Source organism: Mytilus californianus, unplaced genomic scaffold, assembly GCF_021869535.1.
Source record: "Mytilus californianus isolate M0D057914Y unplaced genomic scaffold, xbMytCali1.0.p SCAF_10, whole genome shotgun sequence".
NCBI lineage: Eukaryota > Metazoa > Mollusca > Bivalvia > Mytilida > Mytilidae > Mytilus > Mytilus californianus.
In genome coordinates, this window is record NW_026262582.1 from 62,463,082 (window position 1) to 62,477,115 (window position 14,034).

Below are 14,034 nucleotides of genomic sequence, written 5' to 3' on the forward strand. Positions count from 1 at the left end.
TTTTCTCCAACTTCGTCTTTGCAGTGATGCAGAAAGCCTACTAGGCAGGACATAAGATTGCTTTGAATTTACAAATGGTGAACATTTTTCTTGTTTCCCCCTTTTTATTGTCATTGTAAAATCCTTTAAATAATTGGATGTTATTCTTCCTATATATAGTTTTGATATCGTGTTTAGGATATTCTAAACAAACTTTGCGGAAGGTTTTTTTTTTTTATCAACATCCTGCTTTCATACATGTCAATATTGATTGTAAATTCGATAATGATTTTTGTGCTTGAAAAGTGAAACTTTGTATTGATGTTATAAAATGGTATCTCTTGGTAACGAATTGTACCAGCAACGAAACAATACACTCTACGACATTTTAATTGTTAAATGATTATCAACCGATAACCTCCAAATTTGACTGATGAAAAACAAATAAACAACGAACTACATCTAAACAAAATTTATTTTTGAAATGAAAAAAAAGTCGTATACATTTTGTTGACTGTGCTTTTATTTTGCATTGTAAGAGTATTTCAAAGTAGATTTAGATTTAGTTTATGGGGACCAGGGGCCCCGACACCCTTATGGTATCATTTCAAACTTTGGCTTGTTTCCAAGGATTCCCCCCTTTTTAAAAATTATCATGAATCCGCACCTGGATATAGTTGTAAGCACAATATAGCAAAGGAAAGACCACACGTTGAATTGTACAAATACTATATTTGATGTGGTAAATCGATGATTTTAGTGCACGATATTTAAATTGATATGTTTACTCAGCCCAATCGTCCAAGTGAACACTATCATAACCATCTTTCAAGAGTTCAAAACAACTTACAAAAAAAACTTGCTTATCAAACCAAAGAACGGTCATTGGTTTTTTTCTAGCAGTATACACTAAAAAAATACAAAATTTCACATTGTATACTTACAGCATTACATACATATGAAACACACATAGGTTGCAGAAAGGGAAAAGGGGGTAGGGGGTTGGGACTCACAACAGGTGAATGGCAAAATTTTAAAGTATATATAACTTAAACTTGAAGTTAGGTGGCTAATATGCTATATCATATTTTGCCCTTTGAAACCCTTCATTTGATTTGAAAATCATCTTTGTTGGTGCAGTGGGCATATATGCCAACCCTCCTGTTTTGAGCGGGATTATCCCGCGCAAACAACGAAATTCCGGAAATCTCCCGCTTGCCGGTCTGCTCCCGCGCGGGAGTATATATAGAATCTCCCGCTTATGGATATTTTAACCGCGTTCGTATTTCTCGGGACTTTTCTTTACTGTCAATAAAAAGAAACAAACAATCAGCAATCATTTGAAAACTTTGGTCAGTAGTTTTTAAGTTCGATTTATTAGTAATCGAAAATCATTTCTGTTCTATCAACTCCAACAAGATAGAGGTCTTTGTCTGGACCAAGCGGCAGTGTAAAGAATACGAAATATAACTGCAAATGTCAAGCAGATTAGATGAAAAATTTAAACTTTTACGACCAAGTTCACTCAGCACAATGAATTTTTATTGTGCACATTATATTTAATCAACTTTTCGGTTGCATCTGGTGGTCTGTACGACGTTCAAAAGCATGCTTAGTGTGAGACTCGCAACAAAACTAAAATATTGAATATTATGAGTTATGAGACTCGGAGGTATTGAATAAGGAAAAAAAAACCACCTTGTTTAGATTACAAAAATGAATTGAAGAAATAAAGTATATTTATTAATTCTTATTGGTGTTTTATAGATGAATAAGTGTACAGGTCATATATATAGTTTGAAAATGTCGTTCGTGCAAAATCTCCCCCTCAGCTGTCATAGCTGAGGGGGAGATCTCCCTCTTTATAGGTTTCATAGGTTGACAGGTATGAGTGGGAGATTTATTTATCAAACTCATTGGTTTAAACACTAGAACTTTTAGACGCCAATTTTAATACATAATGTTGCTTGCAAGAAAGATACTGAAGCACGGATTCCTAAGGTACAGTTAAAGTCATGACATTGAAAGCTCAGTCAGCACCATTTTGACTTTTATGATGATCATTGAATATTTCTGTGTATTACAGATGTTTTGACACAATCTGATTAAAATTCTGATCTATATTAACATCAGTGATCTATATTTTCATTAGATTGATGTCAGACAGAGAATATATTTTGTTTGGTGTAAGCTCATTCTCAATCTTCTTTTCTTGGACTTCTCCGCGAAATTTTAAATAATCAACAACACTGATAACACACGTGGTTTGGGAACTTCTTAAGGTCAATGGACAGTAAATTTATGGACTATGTCACACAAACGGTAATTTTTGTAAAGCCAGAAACAAATTAGTGGATCAAGCTCAAAAAGCTTTATGCAGTTTGTACCAGAGAATTAATAATAACAGTATTCCTTTTGATTTACAGATAAAACTATTTTATTCGATGGTAGCCCCTTTTTTTTACTTATTCCTCCAAAATTTAGGGATTTGAAAATAAGATCAATATTCAGAAGATACATTAACAGTTCTGCAAGAAAATTCTGGGGGTAAGGTCATCGAATTTCATGGTCTATGGTGAACTTGGCTGATTTCCTATCGAAATTAGTATCAAGATGAAAATGATTTGTTTTTGGTACAAGCTTGTAACAATGCTGATAAACTGTCTGGAAAACTCACAAGCTTATTTCTAATCTATTTGAAAATGGAAATAAATCTTTTAAGTGGATCAATTATACAAAATCTATTTTTGATGAAACTGGTAAATTCGAAATTTGGCATATATAGGAAACGTTAATTTGAATTTTCTGAAAATTAACGTTAAACAAAGACTCTACAAAAATGGTTTTCGGATATCGATAAATCATCAAGGGGGAAATTTTATTCAAAATTCAAGACTGACTTCTGTATGGAACCCTATCTAATTAGACTTGGAAAATTTACTAGACTTTATATTTGCAAACTTCGCACTTGTAACATTTAATTTCCGATCAATGATGATGATGGATGGCTGCTTAACGTCCAGCGGCAAATTAATATGCATATTCAGAACGAGAACATGTTAATGTTATATGAATATAAACCCTGCTTTGTACTAGACCGACACGCTGAGCTGGATTTTTAACGTGCTAAGTTCACAAGGTAAAAGTCCGCATGAAGACATGTCACCTTACCCGGACTCATTATTCTGACTCCGAGCCGACCAGTCTTTGTTCTTACTCCTTAATGCCGCGTGCTTAGCGAAGAAGCAGCAAATACCAACTTTAAAGTCTTTAGTTTGACCCGTCTGGTGTTCGAACCCACAACCTCCCGCTCTCGAGGCGAATACGCTATTACGAGACCACCGAGGCGGTAATTTCCGATCGAAACGTGGAGATGGAATTCCAGAAAATGAAAGAACATGTAAGCTTTGTAAGACTGGTCTTGGAGATGAGTATCATTATATAGTGCTTAGTAATGCTGATTTTATTGAATTAAGAAATGTATATATTCATAATTACTATAGGATTAACCAAAATATCAACAAACTTTATGGAATGTTGAAATATTGCAACTTACATGTATTAACTAACCTTACTGTTTTTATCCAAAAAAGTAAAGAAACTGCTGCGTTCTCTCTAAATCAACACTATGTATATATTTTACACTTTTGTTACTATCCATTATCATTTGACTGTGTTCATGTGATCACGTGGTTATTTAAACTTTACAGATTGCAAGGACTTTTTTCTATTTGGTCAATACATTTAGTTTTGCACAAAAAATATTTATACCGTTTGATATATGTATTCCACTCATTTCGCTTCTATGTGTAAACTTGTCGTTCCTGTTACGCAGGAAATCTGCGTCGGCGTCTGAGTGTATTTTGAATAAACAGTTAAAACAGATTTTACTAAAGTTTTGCTTACAATCTCTTACTGAAAATCGAAAACAAATAATGCATTTATCTCTTTATTATCTGAAATTTTACTGATTGAATTCTTTCAAAATAGGTGACCCTATCATTATTTTACATCATTAAAACGGATATTTATGTATCAACAACATATAGTTTTTTTCAAGAAAATCTATGTATTATAGAGATTAGAGATTTGGTGATTTTAAGACAAATTTAAGAAGTTTTTTCGCCGATTTTATGTGCTTTCTATACAAATGTTTTCCTATTTTGAAAGAATTTAATCAATAATATTTCAGATATTAAAAGAGATAAATGCATTATTTTTTCGATTTTCAGTTATAGTTCAACGAGCCAAAGTTGTATGCAAATTTTTTCAAAACATCCGTGACGTAGCCCATTTACGGTAACTTGACCTTAATACTTAAGGAGAACTTGAGGTTTTCCAACTTTTGTGCTGACTCTTGACTATATTTTTTGTGTATCGTCGACAAATAATTGTTTGTTCTTTTGTGTACTGTGATGGCGATCTCTGTATTTTTTGTGATATTCGGATGTTAAATAAAAAAATTTCTTAATTATATAAATGCTATAGTTTGACACCATTTAATCTTAAATATTGAAAATATGATAGACTGTCATTAAGTTGTGTATTTGGAATCACAATGGTCAAATTAAGACAAAAGTTATATATATTTGTCAGATATTTTTTATTGTCCAGTAGACATATTTATTACTTGTAGTTGTATGAAATCTGACAGATTGTACATGTATTGTTGTAAAAAAAATCATGTAAACCCTAGTCCCTTTTTGTCGATTTAAAAAAAAATCATGTAAACCCTAGTCCCTTTTTGTCGATTTAAAAAAAATCAACGCCAATTTTTTGTCACAATCTTTGTATAGGCGAAATATTTAGATGTTAATTCACGAGACTTATACGTAGATATAAAGCAGTCTGTAAAACTTTCATGGGATGCGGTATGGGTTTTGCTCATTGTTGAAGATCGTACTGTGACCTAGTTGATTACATCTATGTCATTTGGTCTAGATAGTTGTCTAAATGACAATCGTACCACATCTTCTTATTTTTTATATGTAAGGGTGTTTTTGTATGGAAAATAATTCTTAATTTTGAAAAAAATGACTGTATAATTAAAAAAAAAACCCAATAAATGGAAACGTGGGTTATTTTATTTGAAGGGTGATTTTGTATTGAAAGTTCTTAATCATGAAAAAAGTCACCTTTTTAATGATAAAAAAAAAATAATAAAAACAAACGTGGGCTATGTTATTTGAAGCTAACATGGACAGTATAAATATTAGGAAAAGTATATGAATACATATTTAACAAACCTTATATATATACACAACGATGATATACCATACGTATACTAATGATAAAATAGAGACCCAACGCAAGGATATACAATGAATTTTCTCTTCCTAAAGTGTGTATAGTATTGATATAATCTCACTCCATTTTAATGGGATAAAACTTCCCTTTGATTTGTGAAATGGTCATGTTGTACCTGTAGAAAACTTATTTATAACGGGATAGCACATCCAAATTTTTTCGGAGATGTTGTTTACCGAGCCCGGAAATTTAGATACTTATCGATCCTTTAAATAAACTTATTCTAAAAAGTTACCCATTCAACACTATAATTAGATCTTTGAATATAGTTTTTATTGGTATTAATATTGATTTTTCTTATCAGTAAATTAAAATCAAACTAAATATTATTTTTATATACGTATGCACATTCATGGCTCTACAATCTGTCGATATCTGTATCTTGGCATTGCACAAGGTCATGTTATTCTCTGACTGTTAATAACGTCTTTACACTAAATCCATTGGATGTTGGATTGTTTTATTAGTTGTTATTGGCTTTGAACTAGCTGTCAGTAACTGCGAGTACTCTCAGATCTGTACTTAGAGTCTTTTTGTTGTGGGGATGTATAAGTACCCTGCCACTTCCACTCGTTGTTTTGTTAGATGTATTTCTCCTTTGTATCCCTCTGATGATTTAAGCCTATTTCAACTGATTTTTATAGTTTGTTCTTATGTTGTACTCTTACACCACTGTCCTAGGTTAGGGGAGGGTTGGCGCCTTCAAACTAGTTTAACCCTGCCACATTCTATATGTGCCTGTCCCAAGTAAGGAGCCTGTAATTGAGTGGTTGTCGTTTTTTGCTGTTTCTCATGTTCGTTTTTCATTTGTTGTTTTGCGTAGTTTGTTCTTATGTTGTACCATTACACCACTGTCCCAGGTTAGGGGCAGAGTTTGGCGCCAACAAACTAGTCAGATAAACCCCGCCACATTCTGTATGTGCCTGTCCCAAGTCTGGAGCCTGTAATTCAGTGGTTTGTTGCTGTATATCGTATTTGTTTTTCGTTCATTATTTTTTACAGAGTTAGTTTTCTCGTTTGAGTTGTTTACATTTGTCATTTCGGGGCCTTTTATAGCTGACTATGCGGTATGGGTTTTACTAATTGTTGAAGGCCGCACGGTGACCTATAGTGTGGAGAGTTGTCTCATTGGCAATCATACCACATCTTCTTATTTTTATATACACATATTCATAACCGACATTTCAGAGATAGAGCAACAGTCTTATCAAATCAGAATATTTTATATCAAGATGTTTAAATTATATATTGTGGTTGCTAATATCAAATTAATCATGGACTAAGATAAAAAAAATTACGCAATCTGGCGGGATTTTGCAGTTTTTTCTTCTACGAATGACAAATCTAAATATATCATCCCCTTTTAATGTGGAATATCATCTGATTTTTAAAATTATTGAATTCCAATGAAGAAAAAACGGCTTACCATACCGTTTGTCTTATAATGTTTACAATCGTGTTAAGAAAATTTAAATATTCTAAAACTACGAGAAAATATTCTTCAATATCATAGAATATATAAAACAAAAACAAAATAAACCGTTCTTATTCATTATCTAATCCCAAAATGTTTTTCGGAATCAGAAAGTTTTTCATATCCCCAAGGTTCACATATGTGCCACCATTCTTTTGATATGTCTTTCCAAATAGAGTGAAGGTGTCTCCACTAACAGGTACTTTCCATTTGTTCAAGTCGATGTCGGGAAAACCACTGCATTCTCGCCGAGGATTCCTGTTAAAATCACTATTTTTAGTAATGAGGTAACGATTTCATATACGCCCGTCAGACCAAAGAGATATTAACTGGAATGTGTACTGATTTTATTGTTCTGGTGCTCTTGTCACGAAAAATCTTCTGGCTAAAATTGATCGCATGTTATACTGAAATGTTCGCGATTCGTAAGATTTGTTGTGAAATGAGTCGCTGACCACTGATCGACTATTTTCTAGTGGAGCAGATTCTGCCTATCCTTCCTAGATTATAGCTATCAACAACTGTTCACTTTTGACAAGTTCACTCAAAGTTATATGACAAAAAGATATTGCTGTGTGTAATTGAAAGACACGTGGAGTCGAATTTGTTACGTGCTAGTTTATAAGGTAGCAGTAAAAAAAGATCACCTTACGGGTACACGTTATGCTGACTACGAATCAAACAGTCTTAACTATCAATGCCGCGTGCTTCGCAGATAAGCAGCAAAACCCAATTTTAAAGACTTTGGCTCGACGCAGCTTTGTATTTGAACCACGACAACGAAGATGATACCACTGTAGCTGTTGAGATAGAATAGAGGAAATACTAAACAGGAAATATCAATATATATACATATTGTATAAAATTAATCTTTAAAATGTTTATACAGATGTTCAAGATTTCCCCCTGATAATTTAGTAACGGATGTTCGACGCACACTAGTTTTTCTCCTCATAAACAATTTTGAAGATCTGTTGTATTCTAAGGAAGTACTTCTACTTCAAATTACTTACTCGAATGACGGTGCTTTAAGTGCGTTTTCCTGGACACTATTCACATCACTTCCTTCGCAGATAATCTGAGATAATTTCACCTTTTTTATCTCGTTCACTTGGTCTACATTAATAAAACAAATTAAGTTACATCTATTGCTAATAGAAAGTCAGAATCCTAAATTCAATCTGATTGATATTGGACCACGTGTCCACGCTTCGCTTACAAGGACATGACAACACTCCAGTCTACTTTCTGTTTTGGTACTTATTACGTTAGCCAATGCCATTGCGGCTTACACATTTTTGAAGGTGTGTATCATTACGACAAAACCAGAGAACCCGGAAAAGTCTTTGGTGGCACTCCACAGTTATGTAGTTTCGCATTTTGGCGCCGAATTTTTCAAATATGAAAGCTTGTGTGAAATAAAATTCATTTTTTGATAGCAGAAGAATTATAAAGCCTTCAAAGTGGGTTTATACGAACATCAAGATTGTGAAATGACTTTTTATGTATAATAGGCTGTTTCTGTTTGATAGTCCGTATTTTCATATCCATAACTGACATTGGTCCAGTAATTTTTTTCCACCTATTTGTCGCACGAACGTCGTGATTCAATTTAATGAAAAAATGAGTCGAAAGACACCCAATTTTTGATTGATCATTTGATAGATTAATGTGTAAAGGTTCAGAAAATGTATCACTCAAAGGGATGGAAATTCTAGTTTTAACCAAAGGAGTAGGTCTTGTAAGGGCCGATTTTGGCCTCAAATTTCAGGTTCATCTGATGAAATATTTTGGACACTTTTTAAACACTCAAGTGTCTACTTTAGTAGATTCAATTAGTTAAACTGAAAGATTTCGGCCGATTTAGTCACTAAAGACGCTCAAATTCAGGCTTAAATATTAAAAATCTATCAATTATGCCATAATATGTCACTTTTCAGATGGTTTTTGTCAAAAATGAAAGTGGCCGCATTCGTGTTCATCCTCGATCTTTATATATGATATGTATTATCATCAAATACAACTTACATTTAAATATTAAGAATGAACACGAATGCGGCCACTTCCATTTAAGACGAAAACCGTCTAAAAATTAACTCAAATGCTAAAATTGTGAAGATTTCAGTAATTTAGCATGACTTAATGATGCTAGTACCCGATACATGTGCATTGTATTGTCAAAAACAGCCCATATTTATGTAACAGAAGTATTCTTTTTAGCTAAAAGTTTGCATTTTAACAATTTTGTAAAACTGCTATATTTTGGGGCCAAAAAGGGGTCTTACTGGACCTACTCCTTTCGGGGAATGTAAATAATTGCAGAATGTTGCCATGTACATATACAAGAAAGGAGTTACAATCTATGAAAGATACTGATTACGTACATATGCACATGTATGACACAAACAGTAAGTTTAATGTTTCAGAATGCCAGGAATAGAAGATTTAACATTTTATGTTTCAATTTTAATTTTATTTTCTAACTGTGGATTGCTACCTTTAACACGGAAAGTAGAATTGGAGTGTTTTCAGATCCGTGTGAAAGGAGCATGGACACAGGATATGTATGACAATGGCAACATAATGTTTTTTTTTGCACAAAAAGTATTTCAACTCCCTTAGGCAAAGTTGATTTTAGATACATATGCCTACATTTCGGCTTCAAGCCTCTTTTTGTTATGTACCACCACAGGTATTTATTTCTATTTGGGTGTCCAAAAGTTCGGCTTTCAGTGCTCCCAATGAAGGGTGAATCGGAAATAAACACTTGAACTTGAATCGGTATTACCGGTATCTTCAGATACATATATACAATGCCTATGGTATCTTTAAGTACCGGTATCTTTAAGTGTCGTGCTGAAATGTTTAATACATTGCAAATGATGCTTTGTACAAGAAATATATGACAAAATGGTGCTGGATATTCAAATGTGTAAATTAAACACGAGTGAAAACTATAATTGGACATATCTGTCATCATTAGTCCGCAAAGATATTTTCATCGAATTAATGCACGTTCGAACTAAGCATGATAAAGTGGCAATAGCATGAATAATTTATATAAATATTGAAATTGCTGTGCCCAACATTCTTCTTGAAAGACCATAGATTCAAATATTATTTGAATTTCTTGGTAGAAGCGTATTTTGGTGGAGTTTCTTTTTTTCCTTCCTTTACCACAAATGTAATTATGGTATCAATATGAATATTTGATTGGCTATATTTAATGCGATAGGAGAAATACACAAAACGTAAGTAAGCAATACAAAATTCAAGTGGACTATTGAATTGGACTTAATTGTTTAATATAAAAGTAAGAAGATGTGGTATGATTGCCAATTAGACAACTCTCCACAAGAGACCAAATGACACAGAAATTAACAACTGTAGGTCACCGTACGGCCTTGAACAATGAGTAAAACCCATACCGCATAGTCAGGTATAAAAGGCCCCCTATTTTGTTTATACAGTATCAATATCTAAGGGTTTTCATGGAAAATAAACAGTCAAAACATGAGTTGAATTTCGTAATCAACAAACTAGCCTGATCTTCAAATTTACTTACCCAAAGTAAACCCTGTTATTGTAAAGTTATTTTCATACCAAAACCGGTCTCCAAATTTAATATCTCTAAATTGCTGACCAATGATGCACGCAAAAGTTGGCCCAACAGCTCCATCTGGCACGTGATTTTCAGATATACCGCCAACATAAAGGTCAATATCATCGGGATGTCTTTAAATTAAAATTGATATAAAGATATTATGTTTACATTTTTACAAAAAAAAAAAAAAAAAAAAAAAAAAATAAAGTCTGAAAAAATTACGGCAGTGTGCCAAAGGATGATCGAATGAGAATACACGTATACCTTAAAAGCAGAGCCTGCTAACATTCATATTGCAACAATCATATTTCAAATATTAACACGGTTTTTGGTAGGGTCCGTGTGGCTCAGGCTTTAGTTTTCTATGTTGTGTTTTAATATACTGTTGTTTGTCTATTGATCGTTTTTCGTTTTTTTGGCATGTCATTGTCATTTTTTTTCGGCTTATGAGTTTGGATATCCCTACAGTATCTTTCGCCTTTCATAACAGTTGATATTGAATTTTGTTTCTTTCAGAAAAATACATAATACGTCTTTTTTAGGAGTGAATTTATCCCAACACCTTGAAAGAAACCATTTATACCTGTATATTTTCCTTAAAAGTCGTGTGTTTGAATAAGAATGGTCGGAGAGTGACCATATATTTCTTCTCCCAAAACTGTAGCCAACAGCAAGATTGCACCATCTTCGGAAAGCGTTGTATCCAGGAAGTCCATGGTCTCGTCCTCGCTGAATGTTCATAGCAGGTAAATCTAAACTTTTCCCTTGTTGATTAGAAAATAATTTATCCCTCACTCCAGATTCAAAATATCTGGAATAAAATTATAAAAATAACCTGTAAGGTCAAATCTCTGTTATCAATTGTGGTTTCGTGACTTTCATAGTTACTTTAAACGAAAGTACTACAACTGTCAAGGTTCGTTTTAAAACGAAGAGTCTTATTTGCGTTTAAGAAAAAAAACACAAGTAAAAAATATATTTATTTTTTCTTTGTTTATACATTTTTTCTAGATATTTGTGGTGCAAATTACCTTAGCCGTATTTGGCATAATTTTTTGGAATTTTGGGTCCTCAATGCTCTTCAACTTTGTACTTGTTTGGTTTCATAACTATTTTGATCTGAGCGTCACTGATGAGTCTTATGTAGACGAAACGCGCGTCTGGCGTATTAAATTATAATCCTGGTACCTTTGATAACTACTTGCCCGACCGAGGACGTTAAATCAAAATTAAATACATCTGCGATAGAATGACAGCCCTTTCAAATACCCTTACCGAAGGACGTCCTTTTGAATGTGGGATGTATAGATAAACAACCACGTCCGCTCGGAAGTCGAGAATACACAACCACACCAGATTTTGATGTGCTGGATGTATAAATACACAATCACGTCGGGTTTGATGCTGGATATATAAATACACAACAACGTCGGACTTAGATGTGCAGGATGTTTGAATACACAGCCACGTCGGGTTTGATATGCTGGATATATAACACATAACCACGTCGGTTTGGATGTGCTAGGGCTGTATAAATACACAAGGTGTCAGACCACTAATTAAAAATCCCCTATCTAAGCAACCAATTTTGTCAATTTTCACAGCTTTCTAAATATTTTACCTCAAGTTTCATAGAAACCAGGTACGTGTATATCCTGAAATGTACATGTATCACCTTTCTACATTCCAATTTTCAACCAATGTTTAAAGTCTGGTAGTGACACACCACCGTTTGGAACGCAACTACTACAGTACTAAAAATAACCCCTGGTTTTCTGGAAATCTTAAATAAGTACTATGAAGCGAATTAATCCTTAATTTTTAAAGCAAACTCTTGGACAAGTAAATTTTGTCTCAAAATGGTCTGAATATATTTCTCTTTCACCAAAAGTTTCATTTCTGCAAATTTGTTGGTTAGTTTAAAACACTGTGCGGGACAAATTTGCAATTCCAGAATTGGCAAATCTGACTTTGTCGGTTTACAAGATATCAAAAATATTTTTTGCCCAAGTGTTAGATAATCAAAAAAATTAAATTTCCCATATGTCCCAACATGTCACCGTTGTCACTGTTGTCATCACAGCTGATTAAAAGTACATTTCCCATGGGAAATTTAAAAATTCCCATGGGAATATTCGAAGTTCCCATGGGAAAAGTTAAAGTTCCCATCGGAAAAAGTACTTTTCCCATGGGAATTTTAAAGTTCCCATCGGAAATTTACAGTTCCCATGGGAAAAGATGAATACAGAGAGTTCCCATGGGATTTTAACTTTTCCGATGGGAACAGTTTATCTTCCCATGGGAACAATTTTTCTTCCCATGGGAAAATTTTTTCTTCCCATGGGAAAATTTGTCTACCTATGGGAACAATTTTTCTTCTCATTGAAACAGATATTTTATGTATGGAACATGTTTTCCGTTTGATTGTTTTTCTCCTAGAAAAATAAAAATTTGTTGAAAATGCAGGATTTATGTTAAATTATTGCATTATGCAGGTTTTCTACAAAATGTCAATATGGTTTCATATCTAAAGCTGCTCTCAACATGCAACTTCCATAAAAACTCTGATTATCCAATTAAATATGAAGCAATGGCAAGTAAGTTTTTAAATAAGTTGTGCGTGTGTGTTGTGAATACATATTTCTATTATTGAACTTATCGGAAAATAGATAATAAATGTTTAACAACTTTTTTCCGGTGCTTAGAAAAACCCCATTTTAAAATATTTTTTTTTGCAAAATACAAGACCCATAAAACAAAAACACTATAACCATGATAACATGCTGAGATAATATATTCATTTACAATCTGTATACACGTGCGTAATTAACAGGTTCTGGTTGAATGAACATGCATTTCGATCGATTACACACAAATGACGATCAATAGAGTGTGGCACGTGTCGTTAAAACATTTACATGGTAATTACTAAAGATAGGATTATATAATTTGGAATTATTTTTTTATTTTCTAAATTTCTAAATTTAAAATATCATAGCCTACTTTTATATTTCATGTCCTTTGTGGCAACTGTATCATCACATCAAGTCCCTAGTGCGTATTATTGAGGTGGTCATTTGTGGTATTTCTACGGACGTCTTTATTTCAATATTTTGATTCCTTTCGTATTATATTTTGTATAGGCAGTTTATGTAGATGAATTACAAGAACAGAATAAAAGTAAATTGAAGTCATATTATTAGTCTCCATTGTATTGTTTTAAAAACTTAACATTGACATGGATTAGTGATTTCTGTGACATATACATGTACATGTACCATATGTACAAGTTTGTTACTTTGAGGTTTTTTTTGTGTGACTTATCTTCGTTTTTGTTTTGTGTTTTTTTTTAAACACATTTTATTTTCAAAAGTAGCATATGGGATTGAACACAAAATACATAAGATAATAACGAAAAACAAAATAGAAATAGATGTAATACAAACTATAAACAAAATCGAAAACGCAATATAATATTTTTGTAATATGAACTGGCGTGAAAAGTAGGAAGTCAGAATTTTAATTGTATGCGAAGTTCTGAATCTTTGTGTAATTCTGATATAAGATTGCACAGATTCAAAAGTTGCTTTACTTTGCTGAAATGTATAAAGGTCACCGTGAACAGCTCAATTGGTATAACATATCTTTTTAAAATCAAAAACAATATTTC

General features: G+C 32.9%; 1 protein-coding gene across 2 annotated transcripts in view; it reads right to left on the bottom strand.

The window, feature by feature from the left end:
- Positions 1–5,745: 5,745 nt before the first annotated feature.
- The window catches only part of LOC127718358 (myeloperoxidase-like), a 57,299-nt gene continuing 49,010 nt past the window's right edge, over positions 5,746–14,034 (bottom strand). For both annotated transcript variants that reach the window (XM_052224352.1, XM_052224351.1), the window contains exons 11-14: positions 10,948–11,175; positions 10,326–10,495; positions 7,774–7,876; positions 5,746–7,018 (exon numbers count right to left, since the gene is read on the bottom strand). In XM_052224352.1, coding sequence (XP_052080312.1) covers positions 6,832–7,018; positions 7,774–7,876; positions 10,326–10,495; positions 10,948–11,175 — 688 coding nt within the window. In that variant the 3' untranslated portion in view covers positions 5,746–6,831. The remainder of the gene's footprint in view (positions 7,019–7,773; positions 7,877–10,325; positions 10,496–10,947; positions 11,176–14,034) is intronic.